At 28.5% G+C, this 22,519-nt stretch overlaps 2 protein-coding genes across 2 annotated transcripts; both read right to left on the reverse strand.

The window, feature by feature from the left end:
• Positions 1 to 12,297: 12,297 nt before the first annotated feature.
• On the reverse strand, positions 12,298 to 13,396 carry LOC137809713 (uncharacterized). Its single transcript, XM_068610804.1, has one exon. The coding sequence runs from the start codon at positions 13,385 to 13,387 to the stop codon at positions 12,575 to 12,577; it is 813 nt and encodes a 270-aa protein (XP_068466905.1). The 5' UTR covers positions 13,388 to 13,396; the 3' UTR covers positions 12,298 to 12,574.
• A 4,351-nt stretch (positions 13,397 to 17,747) lies between these two features.
• Positions 17,748 to 20,894, reverse strand: LOC137811563 (gibberellin 2-beta-dioxygenase 8-like). The gene is made up of 3 exons (XM_068613348.1): positions 20,205 to 20,894; positions 18,259 to 18,583; positions 17,748 to 18,142 (listed from the first exon to the last, which is right to left on the reverse strand). Exons 1-3 carry the CDS (start codon positions 20,702 to 20,704, stop codon positions 17,906 to 17,908), a joined length of 1,062 nt encoding a protein of 353 aa, XP_068469449.1. The 5' UTR covers positions 20,705 to 20,894; the 3' UTR covers positions 17,748 to 17,905.
• Positions 20,895 to 22,519: the final 1,625 nt, after the last annotated feature.

Below are 22,519 nucleotides of genomic sequence, written 5' to 3' on the forward strand. Positions count from 1 at the left end.
CCTCAAAACAGTTTCTTAACCTCTCTTTTTGTGTTTTCAAATATGGAGGGTAACCCAGTTTTATAACTCTTCAAAATAGTCGTTTTAGGCAGTTAAACACAAGCCAGAACAGTTTCAAATCAACTGAAAACAAATTTAACAAGTTTTTGAAAAGCTGTTAAGAAATTCAAAAATCATCCGGTTGAAATGTCGTTTTAACCGGTTGAATTAGTTATGACAGTTAGTCAACCAAGTCAAAAGCAGTTTGAAAACCCTCCAAACAAGCTGGATGGAAAACAACCGACTAAACCGAGAAATCAACCGGTTGTTTTTCACTTGGCTTAGAAAAACACTTTTCGTTTTCAAAACCAAATTGATTCAGGTGTGCTTTGGAATAAGAATGAATTTTACAAATTCTAAACAACCTAGAACTAAATCCCAAACACAGTAGCACAAGCATCAAACTTTCTTCACAGATTTGGAGGCATCAAAGCTTCATTTTCAACAGAAAGTGTTTGGTCTAAATTGCCTATTTCTTTCGCGAAAATTCTAGCCATTTAATATCTGTTTGAACGCTTAAAATTAATTCAATATGTTGTGAATTTGTGACAAATATTTAAATTTAAAATTTATTATAAATTAATTCAAACGTATATTTAATTATATTTAATAATTTTTGATTTAAATATAATTAAAAGTCATGTTTGTTTGATGATATAATTGATACTTAGGTGGGTAATCAAGTCATTATGTCTTTAATTATGAGACCTAATTAATAAGGCTATTATACATAATTTGTATAAGTAAAGTCCATCAACAATCATATAAATAGGTAACAATACTAAACATTAAGGCTTTGTTTGGATGAGGGAGTGGAAAAGAGGGAGTGGATTTGAGATGATTTGAAGGGAAAGTGTAAAGAAAGTTGGGGTGTTTGGATAAGGTAAATAGAGTGGAAAGTGTGAGGAAAGTTTATGAAAGTTTGTGAGTGATGTGATGGGTGTGATTGAAATTATATTTTTTTTAATTGATAAGAATGTAAGTTTACAAATTTACTTTTATATTTAAAAATTATTAAAATTAATTGGATTGATTTATTTATAAATTAAATAAATTTATTATTTTTAACTTTATTTTTTATAATTAATATAATTATTATATAATTTTTTATTTAAAAATATATATATTTATTATTATTATTTATATTTATTCTTATAAATAATTAATTATGTTATTTTATAATAAATATTTTTTTACAGTTTTAATTATATTTTTATATTTGAATTATAATCTTATTTTAAATAAAAATAATAATAATTTTAGTTTAAAATAAAAAAAAACTAACCTAAACTATAGAGCAACTTTCGTTGCAAATCTCTCCTACCACGCGAAGAAAGTTTTAAACAGAAATCTCTTTTCGTTTTTCGTGTTTTATATTATTTAATGTCTTGTTTTTCGTGTTTTACCCACCAACAGTAAATCAGCTCCTTTCTTCTCCCAGAAACAAACAGAGCCTAAGTGACAAACTTAAAACATTAGAGTATTTGCAGGTACACATAGTTCGAGATAATTACCATGAAACATTTCGATATTAGAAGAAAGAAAATGATACATTAAGGTCTCATAGAGGGTCTTCAACTCCAAATATATACTTATTGCCTCAACTTCAAAAAAATCATAAAAATAGTAGAGAACTCTAGATCCAGCAAACCATATATCTGAAGCATTGGAAATTTAAAATCCAATGCAGTTATTATCAACAAAAAAATAATATTTATAGAAAAAGTTATAACCAAAACAATAGTAAAGGTAAACTAAGTCAAAAATACAAAATTAAAACAAATATATACAATGAACCCAATTTAATATTATTGAAAAAAAATAAGTTAAAAACTAAAAATAAAGCATATGGAAAATGTATTTACTATAAAATAAAGTTATAAATGTGTGTACAAAATATGTGTCATCACACACTATACTTCCTATAATATTGTATTAAGCCTGATGAATTTGTTTCTTCTTCACTAATCATGCATATTGTACTTTTAGTTTATAGTCTCCAAGTTTACGTTTAAGGATGCTTGAGGTTTTATAAGTCTTTTAGTAAGGTTCACAATTGCACTTATTTCCGTCTTTCAAGTTTTGAACATTCTTACTTTTATAGATATTTTAAGATCCAAACCATTTAAAATCAAGACATAATTATAGTTACATCAATATCACTACAAGAAATAATACCAATAACTTTGGGCAAAGACACACTTAAAGAGAGAAAATTGGACACTAAATGATTAAAATTGTCAACTTGGTGTTCCACTAAGTCAAAGGACGTTATTGTATTAGAATTGCTTTACAAAGCAATGCGACTAGTGTTGGTTAATGTGACAAGTCTTACACAAAATAAAAAAAAAATAGTAGCGGATTTAAAACAAAGAAATTTTTCTACAATCTAAAACTTAATGAAGATTAAATAACCTCTAGATAGACAATAAAATAAAAAAATGTTATGTACTTGTTGTTGCAGTCCTATAAATATGTTATGTACTTCATAAACAAATGAGCAAGCATATGTTCTTGCAATTGAATAGGTAAATGATTTCGATGAAACAAAATTTGTGGCAGCTTGCAGGTTGTCTCTCTGATATGCCACAAAGCAGACACCAAAAAGAAACATAAGAATAATGATGGACACCTCTTAGGGAGAAATAAAAGACCATTATTGTATTTTAGAACCCAAAATATTTTTATAGTTTTTTAGTTTTAAATCATTAACAATTCTATTAGAGGATACTCCCCTCCCATTTTTAAAATATAAACATTGACTTTCCAAAGAGTACTCCAACAAATTCAAGACAAGAATCAATGTTTGAGATTTCATTGATGACATCATAATATGTCAAACACCATCTCCTAGGTATTTACAGGATGCAGGTCACCATAATCAACTGTTGTAATAATCACTATTGACCACCAGTAGATTGATGTTACGTAGTAACTGTAAATACTCTTTTGAGTGTCATCAGAGACCATACTTAGCCATATTGATTTTGGATCACGATTTAGAACTATAAAATAGAAAAGGCAAGAAGCAAAATGCATTGAAAATAGAGTTACCTAGAAAAAGGCAAAGTTATAAGTTAGGTTACTGCAAACTCATTATGTCACCGATCTAAAGAGAAAGAAATTAAGAATGTAATGTAAACAATAAATTTATTTTTTACATTGTGTAATGTCAACTCGTTAAATAGGTCTTAGCTATATAAGATTTCAAAACCAGTTATCACGGAAGTAAATGAATTTCAACTCTATTGAACATTATATTAAAAAGTGAGTTTTATAAGACCATTACATTAAGTAAAAATTAAAAAAATCTTAAAAATGTAATGACATAGTGAAATACATAAATTAAATTAAATTAGATTAAAATATGATGGAATGATTCTTACAATGGAAATGTTTCAACTTTGCATCTTTATCTAAATTTGTATGGTGGGATACTTGATGATAAGTTAATAATTATGCATGAGAAGTTAAAAATTAAAAGATTATAAGCATAAACATAGTAAAAGAGGGTAATTTTATTTGAAGAATCCAACACTCTGTTTTACAAATGAAGTAGCATTAAATTTGTAATTGGAAGAAGATGAAACATTTAACATGGATGATGACAAACACATTCTTCTTTGTAATTGCATACACCACTTGCTAAGGATCCATATTTCTTGCGACAAACAGTGAAACACTTGTCATTGTCTTCACATTTCTTGTATAGTATTTCTATGCAAATCTCGGACAACGTTTTCTCAATCCTTATTCCCTCTACCATTTTCAATGCTCCTTCATTTTCTACACAACACAAACCATATTCAATATTCAACCATCAACTCAAACCAAAAAAATCATAAATCATGCATAAATTTGAAAACAAAACTTACCAATGCTAGATGAAAAAACTAGAATCACCATGAAAATTGAAGCGATGACCTTCATCTTAGTTTGATTTCGGAGCAATGTACCCTTTCTTCAATTTGATTCTCTTTTGCTCCATCTCATACCATATATATAGTATAAGGATGTTTGGTAAGTATTTTTTTATTATTAATTTATGATATAGTCAGTACACATTTAACTCTTCTATATGTTAACTTGACTTCATTATCTTCTTCAACACTACTAGAAAATCATTATAGAAATAAATTTTAGAGACACAACATAATTAGGTTCTATAGTGACTAAATTATATACTCTTTTAGAGACTAAAACAATTATTGATATCAAAATTAATTTATATTATTGATAAATAGTTTCTAAATTGGTATCTAGTTAGCTACCAAAGTTTTAGCTATCAGCTTTAGAATTTAAATAATTAGTATCTAAAACCTTGGTAGCTAATTAGATACCAATTTATAAACTATTTATCATGATATAAACTAATTTAGATATTAATAATTTTTTTAGTATCTAAAAGTATATAATTTAGTCAATATACTAACTAACTAAGTTGTGTTTGGGAAATTAGTTTCTACTTAATGATTTTATTATAGTGTAATAACGTTTTTTTTTATTTAAGATTTATCATTTATTATTATTTGTCTCCTATAGGTCATTTAATAAACTCTTAATGCAAAATAGTTAATAACTATGCTTATTTTAACCATTCATGAGTTCAATTCTCACATACGATGTCAATATATCATTAGCTCAAATATATTCAAATAGTATTATTAGAAAATCATTACATTTGAAATATTGTCTACGATTTTTTTTTAAAGAAGCGTTTCAAAGAATTAAAGAAGAGATATATATTTAAATTTTTCTTCACCTCGACTTCTAAGTGATGTTAAATTAATAAAGAACACTTCTCATCCATACCTAATTTTTTTTTTTTTAAATTTTAAACTTTTCCAATCATAATTGCTATATAATTAAAAGTTATTTTACTTTATTCCAACCATAAAAATTGAAGTTAGTTTGATTTCAAAGCAATGTACCCTTTCTTCAATTTGATTCTCTTTTGCTCCATCTTATACCATATATAAAGTGTAAGGATTTTTCGTAAGTAAGTATTTTTTTATTAATTTATGAAATAATTAATACACATTTAACTCTTCTTTTCAATAACGTCTTTTATTTAAGATTTATTATTTATTATTATTTGTCTCCTTTAGATCATTTAATAAATCTTAATGCAAAATAGTTAATAGCTATAATCTTATAACTAATTATATATCAATTTAAAAATTAGTTTATAATTTTTTATTAATAATAAAAATTAGTTTTAGATATAAATATTTTTTTAGTTTATAAAACAATATTTAAATTAGTTAATATAATAAAAAAAATTAAATAAAATAATTTTTTAATCAACCAAATTTTATTGATTTATATTATGGATGTAATATTTCTACGTTACAGTTATTTTGATTTAGAATAATAGAATATTCATTCAATTACATAAACCTAACCTAATCCCATCTAACTTAATATCTTAAAGGTTAGATTAAGTTCCATATATTAAAACAAAAATCTATTTAAACTAAAATTTAAAATAATATTAATACACTGTAAGAAAATCATCAAATAGAAACCAATTTTTAGAAACCAAAATAATTAGTTGCAATAGTAACTAAATTAGAGACCATTTTATAAACTGAAATAAAAATTGGTTTCTAAATTAGTTTATATTATTTTCTATTATTGTTAACTAGTTTCTAAATTGATATCTAATTAACCACCAATGTTTTATCTACCAATTATTTAGTTTCTAAATTTAGTCTCTAAAACCTTGGTTGCTAATTAGAGACCAATTTAGAAACTATTTAACAATAATAGAAAATAATAGAAACTAATTTAGAAACCAATTTTTGTTTTAGTTTCCAAAATGGTATCTAATGTAGTTACTATTGCAACTAATTATTTTGGTCTCTAAAAATTGGTTTCTATTTCATGATATAATTGTTATTCAACTTAAATTTATTATTTTATAAATTAAATACATTAAAGAAATTATTAAATATTAACTAATTTATAGATAAAAATAATTACTCTTTATATTTACTAAGTTAAATATTATTTTATAAATTAAAAATTATTGGTATATAAAGTAGTCTCTATTATTAATAAAAAAATTATAAAATAGTTTATAAATTGATATATAATGTTAGTTAGCAAGGTTTTCTATTTTTATTTGTATAAAAGTTTTCATCATTATGAAATTCGACATTTCGCGTCTACCACATGAAAAAAATATTATTAAAAAAATAAAAATCAAATCAAATCAAATATGGGAAACTAGATCAAAATTCATATATAAAAAATACAAGAAAAACGATACTTAGGTAATATATACCTATTATATATTAGCAAGGTTTTAACTACTAACTCATTTAAATTTTAAAACTATCTTTAATTAAATTAGTGACTAATTTTAAATCTAAATTAATTAGTAACTAAAATCTTAAATCTTAGTAATTAATGTTAATACTTTAAATGTATATAATTTTTTAATTTATAAATTAATATTTAATTTAATTAATATAATGATTAATTTTTTTAAAAAAATTTGTTGATATTTAATTATTTTCTTATATTGATTAAAATATCAAATTATTCCATTATTTAAGTATTAAATAATATATTCTATTTTTTTAACTCTTACAAAAATTCAACTCTTAACCGGTGCCAATAACCTCTCTCTCTTTTTCAATTCGTAAGTTTCCGATCCACTTGCAACTAACATTTTTCAATTTATAATATCTTAGGTTTTTATATATTCACTTAGGTTTAAGACCCAGGAAATACATTTTTCAATATATAATATCTTTGATAAATATTTTCTTTTAATATTTCAATGATGCTTTAATTATTTTTTAAAAGTATGTAATATATTATCTTATCTTATCTTGATAAATAAATATGTGCATTTAATATTTGATTGATATTTTAAAATATTTTTAAAAAATATAATCGCAATATTATATAATGTTCTTCTAATATTTGATTGATAATTCAATTTTTGTTTACATGCACAATCATATATAAATAAATTTGTGAAAGATAAAGTGGTTTTAGTATGGAATATATTATCTTGATTATCTTGATAAATATGCGCTTTTGATAGTTTATTGATATTTTAAAAGATTCTCTTAAAAAAATACATAATCACATTTTAAATAGATTTGCAATTAATATGTATTTTTAAGTAGGTAATACCTTATTTCGATAAATACGAGCTTCTAATATTTTATAAAAGATTAAAAAAGAACTAATCACATTCTAAATAAATTTGTTATAAATAACCCTTTTAAGATATGATATTTTATCTTGATAAATATTTGATTCATACTTTAAAAAAATGAGTTTATAATATATAAATAAGTGTTTGGTATTTGCATGTAAACATATTTTTCAAGGTTTTATAAAGTAGTGGAAAGAACATGAAGCGTAAATGGTGTAGTATGGAAAATAAAATTGTTAAAGAATTCTCCAAAGATGAATTATCAATACTTAAGCTTCTATGAATTATGCAAGGAGAAAAGAATCCTAAAAAATGGCATGAAAACATTTTTGGCAACAAAATATGTAAACACTCCCAAAACTTTGTTGAATGATCGTCAAAACCATCAAAATTTAAAGATGGTAGCGATGTTTCTTTAGGAAATTTACATCAAGAAGCTCAACTATCAAAGGTATGTTTTTCCTCACAAGAACATCTCATTCATCATAGTTATAGCCTTTCCTATTTGCCACTAGCATGGTGAACCTCTTCATAAGCAACTCACAATTAGTGATGTGAATGTCAATCTAAATAGACTTCTTCTTAACAAAAACCATGTTGAAAAAATCATTTTTATCATTGTTGAACAATGATGAAAATATTGAGAGAGGAATTGAAGTTTGCGTCTATGATGTTCATCAAAATACTTATAGTTTGACATTCAAGAAATGACCAAATAAATACTATGTGTTGAATGGTGGGTGGAAACATTTCTTCCAAGTCCATAAACTACAAGAGAATGATACCATTACAATATGGATATTTCGTCATTCATGTCATAGCAAATTATGTTTTGCTCTTTATTATAAGATTGGAATATGACAAGATACACTATCATGATTGGTTTAGATGATTTATAACTTGGAATAAATTAGTCCTTACTTGATTTTCTAGAAGGACTTTTACAAACATAACACAATGTTGGTTGATATTCGAATTTGCTTCTTTTAGTTTTAAATCATAATTTTGTTTTAATAGTACATTTATTCAAATTATTTGTATCATGGATTCTATTTTTACTTGCACAAGAGAAGTTTGAATTTTTTTTTATCTCACTTTCTTATTTTAAATGAGTCCAAATTTAATATTTATATTAGTTTCAATTTTATATATATTTCCAAATATATATATATATATATATATATATTATAAAATATAAAATAGAATATTGAGTAATATTTTGTTGATAATCTTCTTAAGTTGATAATCAATCATAATCATCTTAAAGAGTAAAGAGTCAATATTATCAAACAAACATATACTTCAGTAGTCATACTTCAACATGATAAATCTTACTTTCTCGTTATTATTGCAGTAAGTATTTTCTTTTCTTTTTCAATTTATTTAATTAATTTTTACATGTGTATGTGGACACCATGTTAATTGTTTCATCTTCTTCCAATCACAATGTTATTTCATATTGCAAATCACAGGGCTAGATCCTTCAAATAAAATTAATCTTTTATATTATATTTTTGTTTCTGATATGGTAATTACATGTTCATGAGTTCGATTATCAGAAGTCAATGTTTCAACTTCAAATCTATTGAAATAGTATCATTAGGATCAATGATTATATTTGAGATATTGTCCATGATTTTGTTTGTAATAAACATATCAGAGGATTAAAAAAGACATGTATTTAATTTACTTTTAATCTCGAATTGTGAGTGATATGAAATTAATAAGGAGAACACTTCTCATCCATATGTGTACATAATAAAAATTAAAAAAGATGAAGAAAAATATTAAATTTTAAGCTTTTCCAATCATAATTGCTAAATTAAAATTTATTTTACTTTGAAATGATTATATTAACACTTTTTTATTTAAGAACAATGGATATCAATAGTCCAATTCAAACTAAAATTAGTATGTAACCGTTAAATTTTTAAAAAATTCACAAGAATTGGTGATGGGAAAATTTTAGTCTCCCAATAATCTAAAATTGGAAAATTGTGTTCTTCCATAAAACATTCATGCAAGAAACAAGCTTTCCATAAGAAGTATTGTCATGGGTGAAAATCTAATTTTTCTTACTAAAAAAAATACCATCTTGCTCTTATTAAATTATTTTATATAATAACGGATTATTTTTTTAATAAAAAAGTAACACATTACTCTTTATTTTGTTAAAATTATTGTTATGAGTAAAAATCTACCTTTTCTAAATTAAAATAAAATCATACTGAAAAATACCATCTTGATTTTATTATTTTACACTAACGAATTTACTTTTTTAATTAAAGTAACATAGTACTTTTTAATTTCTAGAAAAACTCAAACATTTTTAGTAATAGTTATAATCATTCGAGCAAAATTTAATCATGTTTCAATATATCATGATTCTCAGGATTCATATGAAATCTCCTTTTATAATAAATGCTCTCACATAATTCATACTATGAAAATTATGATTTCTAAAAGTAATAAAAATACAAAATTGTTCCTGATAATATTTATGTAATTCATTAAATAATAATATGATATTTTTTCAGAATCTTTATTTTTTTTACCATTTTGAATGGTGTAATAAGTAGCATGGTAGTACTAATCCATTGAGGAAGATGGTGTCCTATTAATGCTATTTTTTTAATAAAATAAATGAGAAACGGATTTCTGAATCTCTCAAAGAAAGAGAATGGTTAAAAATATCTTATCAACTAAAAATATGATTAAATGATAATATTTAAGATAGTATAACTTTTTTTTAATTTGTTAAGTTAATTTTATAAGACTGGTTAAATTTTAATTTTAGTCTCTCAGATGATATTACAGTTATCTTTAGTTTATTTTAATTAAGTTTCTTGGATTTATCACTCACCATCAAATTACTTTATAGTTTTATTGCAACATCTCCAATTACTTAAATTAATAATTATATCATACAAATTAATACACAAGTATATATATATATATATATAATTTAAATACCCACAGTATTGTATTACAAAATATTATTTTTTACATAAATAATTTCAAATATATACATGTACTAATTTCTCCATTGTTTTTATACTATCACCTCAACTTCTTATTACTGGGATTTCGGACACTTTTCTTAAATGGCATATCCGTGTCGGACACACGTATCGGTGTCAACACTCGTACGACACTTATCGGTGAAGTGTTCAATTTAAAAATATTTGTTGGATTCAAAAAATACTTGCTACCAAATTTAGAAACTAAATAATTAGTAGTTAAAACCTTGGTTGCTAATTAGATATCAATTTAAAAACTATTTAACAATAATAGAAACTAATTTAAAAACCAATTTTTGTTTAGTTTCTAAAATAGTCTCTAATTTAATTACTATTGCAACTAATTATTTTGGTCTTTAAAGATTGATTTCTATTTCATGATTTTCTTGTAGTGTTAATTGCACCTAAAGCCAATGCCTTCTTTTGGTCATTTCAACTTTTGCCCTTCTTTCCCAAAATTTGTTAAGATAGATTTTAGTAAAAAATGGTAAGATTGCATTTGGCCAAAAATGGTAAATATGATGTGATTTGGTGCTAATTACCTCAAACTTTGCATAATCTAAATTGGCTTTACATAGTTTCAATTTTGCATAGTTTGACTCAATGTAGGGTAGGATCATATAATGAAATTCGATTATATTGTAAGTGATGCATTAACACTTTTATTAAGTTCAAAATAATTACAAAGTTATTGCTACAATTAAAAAAGCATGAAACTTAACTCAATATCTTGTTCAGATTACCACTTACAATTGCTAGCATACACAGTAGTCATTATCATTCATCCAATCATTAAGTTGACTTTTTGTGCAATGTTACTTTGAAATATATGAAAGTTTGAGTTTGTGAGACTACTCTTGTTACTTTGTCTTTCTTATAATGTTCTTGTTTCATTTTGCCCTTTACTTTGATCTCTTTCATGTCTTGTTCATCTTGTGGGTGTTACATAACTGTTGCTAATTCTTGATTCCAAGTTTGTTTTCTAATTTCATTGGAAGTATAATTTTCAGGTGGGTGTTACATGTCTGTATCTAATTCGTTTTAGTTAGGTTCATTAATTAATTTAGGTAATTTTTTTTTATCAATGTAAGATATTGTTATGATTTTACTTCTTGTTATCTTGATAATGTTGTTCATTTATTATGATTACCTCTTGCATTTATTTTCTTATTTTGAGTCATATAACATGTGTTTTATTTTCTTTAATCATTATTTTTATATTTAATAGTAGTGATTTTTTTTATTAAAAATTAAGTTTAAATTTATTTTTGATTAGATTTGATTGATGCACTTCAGAAACTAAATTTAAATGTTCAAATTTAATCTTGTTAATATTGTGTTTTTGAAAAAAAAAAACAAGAAGACGAAATTGAATTGTAAATGGTTGATATTCATATTGAAAAAGTTAGTCAATTTTAGTTTATAGAGAAATTGATATTATTTTCTTCTTATTTTTCTATTTAGAATTATTTACCAAAAACATTATATGGTTTCATTTATGAGTATACTACATGAACATAACCTAAACATTATAAACAACTCATTGACCCTTAATATTTTCCTCTCTTCTTATGACACTTTATACTTATTATTTTGATCAATTCTTTCTTTGTTTCGTTCTCTCATTCTCTGTAAACTGATATAAGACCCTTTTTAGTATGTGAGATGAATGATAAAAGACACTTTTTAAGTATATGAGATAAATGACTATACTAAATAACATTTTATAAAGGATTGTGATATTTCTTAAATACATTTATAGCACACCATATTGTGCAGCATTGCTGATGTAGTGAATAATAACAGTAATGATAGGTAAAATATTTCACATAGACATGGTATTGAAGTATATAAGGACAAATTGAGCTTTTCTTCGTAATGGCAGATGTAATTGATTCATCATTTTTGTTTCATTTGACTGAACTTTTAAACAAAAAGTATTATCGAACATCTGCATCTAATCAATGGTGAAGCACAAGATATTTAATTAACAATCACCTCTCAAGATTTCAAGTAACAATTGGAAGAACAAGCATAATATATAAAAGAGGCACTGCCTTTTGTAAATAGCTAACCATGGAAGCCAAGGATGCTAGTGTCATAAATATGAGTCACACGTATACGAATGACATTCTTGTTGCATTATCTACATGCCTCTTTTTGGTTCTAATAATGCAGAAAGTAATTATGTTGTTTAGACCTACACATTTCTATAGTTCTTCTAACCAATCTTCATGAGATATATAAATGAAAAGTTTAGTTTATAGAAAAGAAACACTCCAATATATATATCGCATGAAGATGGATTGTAATCATAAGTGTGATGTGATCATTTCTCCTAACTACCAGCTTTCATGAGCCATGCAGACTCAAACAGTTCGAAAAGGGCATCCTTCACACTTTCTCCAACTTGATATTTCCCATCATTCTTCTCTCTTCCTTCTTTGCACTCACAATCATCACCTCCATTCACCTTCTCAGCCTCACACCCTTTTTCCATTTTCTCCTCTGGGTTCTCTTTTTTTCCTCTCTCCAACACATCCTTGTATGACCCTTTTTCGTGACTCCGCAATGCAGTGTCATGAGCCCCTTTATATTCACACTCTGATATTATAGGAGGAAATATTTCCAAATTCTCAATATCATTCAAGGAATCCATGTACCCTTCATTGTAACTCCTATCACCTATTGTTTTCTCGTTCGACCTTGAATTTTTATGTCCCCAATGGTTCAACGTTGAGACCAAACTGTTCAACCTTGAGATCACAGGGGTCAGTGCCCAATTCAGAAACGGGACCTCATGGATTATTGTGGGAAACTTGTTCATTGCTCCTTCAAATTTCTCAGGAAGGGACACCATCATTACCACAACTTCATCAACTTTGTCGAACACCCGTGTTGAAGGGGGAAACAGTTTCTCTGTAACTTTTTCAATTGCTAGAATGGCATCATCGATGAAGGAGAGAATTGTTAGCCATTGGATTTGCATGGCGTAGATAAGGAGCACGGCGAATTTGGCTAACTTCGTTACCCTTTTCAACGTTGAACCTAAATGTCCATTGATATGTTGGGTTTTTCCCATGACAATGTCAACAATGGCTAAGAAGGAAACTCCACAAGTGTGTAATGGACGATGCCTTGAACTATTCATTCTTGCTGTTTCCTTAGCTTTAGGCTTCATGAAAAAGACAACATAAAAAATAATACATTATAGAGTCATCATATCATGCGTAGAATTCGAAGTTTAAATTTCATTACATATCCATGTAGCAGATTTCAATGCAATCAGACATATACATTATTTATAGAATTGTAAACAAGAATGAGGATTTTGGCATGTTAAAGAACAATTAATGACAAACTAATAATGATATTGATGATGCAGATAATTTAACCTCATTGATTTGGCGATAAAAAGAAAAGTAATTTACACAAATGAAAGAAAATGATGAAAGAAACTTGGAAACTCACATGGCAAAGGAAATTGAGGGGTGGCATATCCATGTTAACAAAGATGATAGAATTAAGAGTCAAGGAATCAGCAGGTAAGTTTGTCCTTGAGAGAATTTATAGATCTAATGGTTGGTCTACATCCAAAAAAAATGAACTTCTCATATCACAGAAAATATCTCGGGGCAGCCAATTAGAGAAAAAAAACACCGTTACATATTAAACAGCGATTGTTTTGTATTTTTTTTATCCATAACCATTTTAGTTAAATTTAAAAGTCCACGTATCAAATAATCTATCCCTATGTATAAAGGGATTTCACTCTTTAACTGCTCTTAATTTTTTAATTTTTTTCTTATTTTATCTTTATATCAATATTTAAGTTTATTACTGTATTATGAACATTGCGTCATTTCTTATTTTTTCTAAAACATTTGATATGCACGATTTTAAATTTAAAGAGAGGTGGAGAGATGGTTTTGAATTGAATGAGATGATTCAAAATCAGTGCATAGAGAGAGGGAATATCAAATTCTAAGAGAGAGAAAGAAGATATGAAGGGAGCGTTGTTCAAACCTCATTCTTCTCCCTTACTTCCTCAATGGTTTAGAAAAATTACTTACATCATCTAAGAACCTCTCTCTGCAACGTCATTAAACCTCTAACTTTCTCAATTCATGTTCGATTGAAGAAATGAACCCTTTTTCCCAAAAGTGTAATTGTGTGTAATGATGTAGGAAAGAAGAAAAATAAGAGAAAGTTTCATGCTTTCAATAAAAAGAATTTTTTCATTTTTCTTAGGTGTGCACTTTCTCTTCTTCACTTTACTCAATTTCTTTGTTACACTTTTTATGATTATATATTATTTATCATTATATTTATTCGTCTCTCATTTCTCCTCTCTTTTCTCTGCAAATTTGTTTTTTTCTTTGCAAATTTGTTCTTTTGTATCTTCATGCACTTTTTTCCCTCTCTTCTCCATTCTCCCTAGGTGTGTGTTTTTTCATGTCAATATTATCCGAGTATACATATGAATATTTTGTGTAATTTTTTGTTTTTGATCTATTCTCTTTCATTCTCTTTGAACTTTTACTGATTTTTATTTTTTTTCATAGAGAGAGTGTGAGAGAGAAAATCTAGATCCAGAGAGAAAACAATGAAGATCACACAACGTTGTTGGTACTTAGATACACAAGTGAAGGTTATGATCTCATGATTCTTGCAAATGCTTCCGACAATGAAGATCACTTCGGCTACTTCCAACACCACATCGTCAAGGAGTTCATCATCTTTGTCAATCGTACCATCGCCAAACTTACCCCTCAAGGCTAACGTTAGTTAATCTGTACAACACGAAGGTTCTTTTCCCTTAAATTTCGTTTCTTAGGGTTTCTTTCTTTTACCCTCTTTGCTCCCTTTAATAATAATAGAAATCCTAATTTTTTGTATAGAGTATAATTGTGTTCTTTGATCTGCGGTGATTTATTTTATTTCTTGGAGGGTTCAATTTTTATTTTTTGCCAAATTGTGAATGATTGAAAACGTGTTTTTTTTTTCTTTTCAGAGTATAAGGTGTACACCTACAATAGAAATGGTCTTTACGCATTGGGATTTATGGATGAGACATAATTATGTTGAAGATCTTTTAATTGTGTGTGTTCTATTTATTTAATTTGTGGAGATTCTCCACTGTGAAAATGCATGTGATGAGTCATGGAGAACCATATTTTTTCATTTTGTAATTAATAGAGTAGTTATATTTTTTTTAGATTTAAATAAAGTAATTATAAAAAATAATTTATGGAGTAGTTACATAACAGTTTTTTTGGATTTAAATAAAATAATTAAAAAAAGTTAATAAGTAGTTATCAAACAGTTTTTTTAAATTTAAATAGAATAATTACATAATTACATAGCGGTTGATATAGGAGTTTTTTAAATTGATTGTTTTTCTAATTGTATTATTGGTCCTATATTGTCCGAATTTTGAATAACGGGAGGAGATGCCAAGAAAGCTTTTAATTGAAGAAATATTTGTTCGCATTCTTCCGTCCATTCGAATTTAGCTTTGCATAACTAATTTTTGCACAAATCTGGAGAGGGTCGTGAGTCGACCTATTAGCTTCTAAATTTCCTTCAAATTTTCGGGGCTACGCATTTTAGTGATGGCCTACACTTTTCTAGATTTGCTTCTCTGCCACGATGAGTAAACATAAAACCCATTAACTTTCCTCTCTCTACCCCGAACGCAAACTTGTCATGGTTGAGCTGCATGACATGGTCTCAAAGGGCTTGAAAAACTTCCTTGACCTTGACGTTTCAACCGAGCATTCCTTAGAAGATATAATCCATTAACCTATGATAAGTGGCACTAGCATTCTTGAGGTTGAACAACATGACTTCATAATAGAAGTTGTCACAGTCAGTCATGAACGCTGTTTTTTCCTTGTCTCTTGGGCACATCTAGATTTGATTGTATCCTGAGTATGCATCCAAAAAAACTCAATAGATTGTGATCAGCCGCCCATCTACTAGGAGGTCGATGCTTGGTAAAGGGTAAGAATCCTTTGGATAGGCTTTGTTGAGGTCGGTGTAGTCAATACACATTCTTTATTTGCCGTTTGATTTTTTAACCATAACTACATTGGCTAACCATGTTGTATAGTGTGCTTTCTTGATAAAACCGACTTTGACTAACTTGTCAACTTCTTGGCATGCGACATCACATTTTTCCTCGTCCATTTTTTGTTTCTTTTGGACAAACAATTTTGCTTCCTTATATATTGAAAGACGATGTGTAATGATGTTTGTACTCACTCTGGGCGTATCTAAAGTTGTCCAAGCAAACAAATCAGCATTATCAATCAATGTTTGACTCACCAATTTATTGTCGTCCGTCTTTAAAGAAGTCCCTATGTGTGTTGCATGTTCTTCATCACGAAGGGTAATGGGTGAAGGTCTTCGCCTGGTTCAATGCGAGCTTCGTTCAATCGAGGCTCGAGGTCGACCAAAGCAACCATAAGCTTTCTTCTTGGGGAAATTATCTCTCGGGACCGATCTCTAGTCAACCCTCTAGATCCTGATGAAATTCCTTTCCTTTCGGTTGACTGTCTGCGTGGTGACGCCTTGTAAAGTTGATTGATTGGTTTGACTTTGAAGCTTGCGACATAGCATTCATGAGCTATCTTTTGATCCACATGAACGGTAACTATATCTCCTACTGTCAAGGGAAGATTCATGGCAAGGAGTGATGTGGACATTATTGCTTTAAAGCGATTAAAGGACTACCGATCGAACAATATATTATAGGAGGTATTCGCATTCACCACCTTTTCCGAATGTGGTGTACAAGTCGATGTAACCCGTGTGTCCACTTGCTCTCCTGAAAAACCTACAATATGGTTGTCATAAGGCTGGATTTCTGACTTTGGAATCCTCAGTACAAAATGTCAATTGAGCTGCCTTGATCTACCAAAACCTTGGTGATGGCAAATTTATCGATTTCTATAGCGATGACCGTGGGGTCGTCCTGGACTAGATCAATAACTGTAAAATCATCATCTATAAAAAGAATTAGGGGGATTCTCGGTCGATGTTTGGTAGTTGTTGAGTGGACCGATTGAATAGCCCAAAGGGGCTTCTTACGAGCAGAACTAGAACAATAATTGATTTAACTACCAACTTTAAAATCTAAATAATTGATAGTTAAAACTTTGCTACCATTTAATTTAAAAACTATTTATCAATAATAAAAACTAATTTAGATACCCAATAATTTTTTTAGTCTTTAAAATAGTTAATATAACAACTATAATATTTTTTTTAGTCTTTAAAATAATATATAATATAGTTAATATAACAACTAATTATTTTTTTCTTTAAAATTAGTTTTATTTAATAAATTTTTTTAGTATTAGTAAATCAGTAAAACTCCCAATAAAATTTATGATCACATATATTATTTTATTTTAATAATAAATGAAGTAAAAATACATTATATTATATATATATATATATATATATATAATTTGTTATTTTCTTAGTAAATTTCTCAACCAAAATTTTGTAAACAAACTCATTTTAATAGCTGTAACGTCACTATAGGATCTTGTCTTTGAGTGACATCTATGACAGGTTGTAGCAAAATCTATAATTTGAACATAACATGAATAAAGGTGCTGAAGAATGAAGATGATGCAACAAGAGAAGAGTGTATGAGTCAAAGCAATAAAGGTTGGCTATGGTGAAATCTTGGAAGCCCAACTTTGTGGCCTAAGGCTTTGATATCTTCTTGCACTTGTGATCTGAACTCATTGTAAGTAAAGGGTTTGTACTTCGAGCTTTCAATCACAACTTCTTCACCAGGGAACACAAAGTAGCACAGTGAAATCCTCTCTTTATGCTTGTTTATGCTCACTCTGTGCATCACACTCTTGTATCTGTCGTTGCTAATTGCCTAAACCAAACCAAAACACAACCAAAATACATAGTATATTTCAGTGTACTTCTTTTATGGACCTATGTTAGTAGTTAATAACTATAGAAGCATAAGAGTAAAAACAGAATATGCACCTGCATCATGTCTCCAAGGTTGACAATTAAAGTGTTGGGAATGGGTTTTACATTGAGCCATTTATGATGTTTGAGCAGCTGAAGTCCACCAACTTCATCACCTTGGTTCAGTATGGACATGACTGAGCTATCTGTATGAGCCTCCATGCCCAAACCAACATTTGTATCAGGGCAATTCGGGTACCGATACACACGCACCATTCCACTCTTTTCTGCTATGTATTCCTTTGACCTTTTTATATTCAACTCAAGGTTCTTCGCCATAGCTTCAAATAATCTTATGCCAATTCTCGACAAATGTTTTTCATACTCCATTAGCAGAACTCTTGCAAACACAAACACATAACATACACATGCATCTTCTTGGTTAACTCACCACAATTTGTAAAAAAACATAATTCACCCACAAAACTATGCATATAAGATTTCAATCATGTCCTTAATAGATCCATGTAGTATCACGCACATACACAAGAAATGATAAGTTTTTCGAAATGTAAGACCAAATGATTTATTTATTTAATTATGTAACTCCGTAAATTTATAGAATAGTTATCTAGTAAAAAGTACTAAATTAAACATATAAGAATGTTCAATTTTATATTGATATATGTAAATTGATATCATATGTATATATTACATCGAATATAATTAAATAGTTATATGATATAAATTATAATAAAACTATAGTGCAAAAATTTAACTAAATTTGTTATTCTAAAATGTTATTACTAGTGCAGGATTTGTGATTGGATGTACCCATTTAAACTTGTACTTGCATAAACACATTTAAAAAAAATCGTGATATATTTAAAGTCAAGATGATAGAATCCTTACAACTCAATCTGTCCCTAATTTTAATTTAGTTAATAACAATTTTATGACATTTCTAAATAAATATTATATATATAACAAGATTCGACCTTATCCTATCCTTTTGATATAGCTAATAAAAAAGAAGTGAATCACCAAATCAATTGATCTCTCTCCTCTGATTGTTTGCCTCTCATAATTTATTACCTGTGGACCAATTAAATCACCAACTTCTCTCTACACATGCCATCACTCCCATATTTTTGACTAAGCACGATAAACAATTATTTCAGAAGAAACTTTAGGTGCAAAAATATTAAATATCTTTTGGGTTGTTTTTAAGTAAAATTAAAATTTTACTATATGGTAATATGTTCGTTTTCAACGTATAATTTTATTTTCATAAATTACTGAAAAAAAACTTCACAATTCTAATTAAAAAACACGTAAGAAAGTAGGTTCAATTGCAAATACAAGAACACATGTGGTCTTCAATTTGTTCATATTTTTCCTAACTTTGATGGTCTTGAACATCTAATTAAGGAAATTATACGTTAAACATGAGCATCAAATCTGATAATCGTCCTCCACGAAATTCCACAGTCCAAGTGGTAGAAGCACCCGTTCATGCAGTCCATCAAGTGTCATAATCTCGAAAAGGTGACGGGCACCCCACAACCAAAATCATGATCCCTATGTGTTTTCAAATACTGAATTATATTTTAATAATATCTCCGTATTATAACAGTACATTTAGAATGTTTAATATAAAATCTTTTATAACTTCAATGAATAAGATTGTGTCTGCTTTGTGATTAAACAAAGTATATATATATATATATATATATATATATATATATATATATATATATATATATATACACCTTCTTTTAATTTAATAATAATTATGAAGATAAAAGAGAAGATTATATGTAAAAGATTTAAAAAAATGAAATTTTTGAAGGCACATGCATACATATACACAACACAGCACAGAGCACAAGACAGAAAGACCAAAAGATAGACCCGAGGGCCTGCCAGAAAGAAACAAAAACCAATAAACTAAAAGGCGTAGAGAAAGATCGAAGAAGACAAATGATAATAATGCAAGTTGTTGGCGATATTGTTCTAACCTTACGGACTCGAGTGTGGGAAGTTGAGGGTTGAAGTGGGAGAGTTGACTCAACGGCACATCAAACCCTTCAACCCAATTCATGTTTTGGGGGCTTTTTGTTAGGGCTGTCCCTGATGGTGTTAGGGCAGGGGTGCCCCAAAAGTATGTCACAGGGCTCCCACTGCATGCACCTTCTTTTGCCTCAAAGGACAGACCGAACAGTTCCTTCGCTACCTCTTGCAGCTCCTTCAAAAGGGTCAACGGAACACCATGGTTGACCAGACGGAACAAACCCCAGTTCTTGCAAGCTTCTTCCAACTTCTCATGCTGTAAGCACTCGAGATCTATGATGGGCACAGGATCCGGCTCCTGAAACTCTTCATTCGGATCGAGGTTAGGCGGTGGTGGTGGATGTTGCTGCTGGTCTAGGTGGCGGAGAACGGGAGGGTAGGACTCCATGTTGTTCATGCTGTTGTTGTTCTTGTTCTTGGAGAGCTTGGATATATACAAATCTACCATATGTGGTGTGGTGTTCTTTAATAGTAAGGTTGAGAAATGAAAATAGGTTGGGAATGCATGCTGTGATTCAAACGTGGATGGATGAGATTGGTGATTACATATATAGAACTCGCAAAACGGTTCGGTTCAGCTTCTTACAATTGTTCAAATGAAAAAATATATATGAATAAAATAATGTTACTTTAAGTTTTAAAAATTTATAATTACTGTTTAATAATAGAACAAACGGACCAAAAATTATTCAATAGGTCAAAAAATTTACGATCTAAAGCTTAATTACTTTTGGGACTGTTCGAGTCAATCTATCCAACTAGACTCCTTTTTTCTCACCTTTATGTATGCACTCAAATCATGCAATATGATAGAGGGCCATGATACAGAAATGATAGTATAGTGCTTAGTTGTTTAACCTACACTTTTTTGTATTTTATATTTTATTTGTTGAAAAAAGTGGTACAGTGCAAATGAAATATTGAGGTTCTAAACATAAAATTCCTTTCACTATACCTTTAGATATAACCTTTATACATGTAGCACCAGCTCCCTCTTGTAAATTGCTCTGTAGGAGGAGGTTTTTCTGCTTTTTACTGGGTTTTTTTCTGGTTTTTTTGGAATTATGTGTGCTGATGCAGCAGGCGTAATGTCATTGGCACTGCCGTAGAAATTGTGTTTATTGGTGAAACTGTTATATTTAATGTTCACTAGTATAGGTCTAGACTAGCATAGGTTATCTAGTTATGGAAGACTAGACAATCCAATTATTTAATCTGTATAAAAAATATATAGGTGAAAAGTTGTGCAGAGGATGATTGAATTAAGATGAAGAAAACAAAAGTGATACCTGGAAAATAGAAATGATGAAGAGTGTTTTGTTTGGAGTAGAAAAACTTATGTGATTCTAGAGGATTCTGCAAGGATTGGTTAGGGGACCAAAACTACGTGCAAATTGACTAGTGTCCATGAGACCCCTTGTGCAAAGGTCCAAACAAAAGGGGAGTTGTCCAGTGTTGGGACCACTTACGCAGCATGGATTGGTCCCCCTGCACTCCCTACCGTATTCCAAAGGGATGGTAAACAGATGACCAAATCAGATGCTATATCATGTGTATATGTGTCACCACCGACCCATGTGTTTGGATTTCACTCCAACATCCACCTTCTTAGTTAAGATGCATATCACTTTTTCAAATCATTTTCAGTAATTTTGTATGAAGGAAATTGGAAAGAGTTTTTGTGTTTATTTCACCAATCCATTTGTTGACAAGTAACATGTCACTAGTTCTAAGATGAAGTGAGATAAGATTTCTGAAGTAATGTTTTATATTTGGATCTATTTTGAATGAACTGTCAGCTGCTGCTATGTGCACTTCATCAAAATTAACTTCTATAGTGGGACCATTTATACGTAACATCTAGATTGGTCTCCTGACCCTTCTTCTCTTCCAAGGAGTTCAAAATTCGAAAGGGATGGTGAAGAAATAAACAAATCAGATGCTATATATCATATCAATGCCGCCCCATGTCATGTGTTTAGACAATGCATGCACCTTCTTAGTTAAGACCTACATCGTTATTTTCAAGAAAAAGTTACTGTCAAATTACCTCTTCAAAAAGTGGGGTGAGTTCACATTTGTTGACCCCCAAAAATGCCCCAAAAATACATGCCAGTGTACTGCATGGCATTAATGTTGTTTGTCTGTTTAATTTAATTCAGTGCTTTTTCTGTTTTTGACTTTTATCTCTGTAAAAAGTACACATGCTTTTTCATTTTTATGCCAGAAACAATGTTAAAAGTTGATGAAACTAACCTCGGGG

Source organism: Phaseolus vulgaris, chromosome 2 (assembly GCF_000499845.2).
Source record: "Phaseolus vulgaris cultivar G19833 chromosome 2, P. vulgaris v2.0, whole genome shotgun sequence".
Lineage (NCBI taxonomy): Eukaryota > Viridiplantae > Streptophyta > Magnoliopsida > Fabales > Fabaceae > Phaseolus > Phaseolus vulgaris.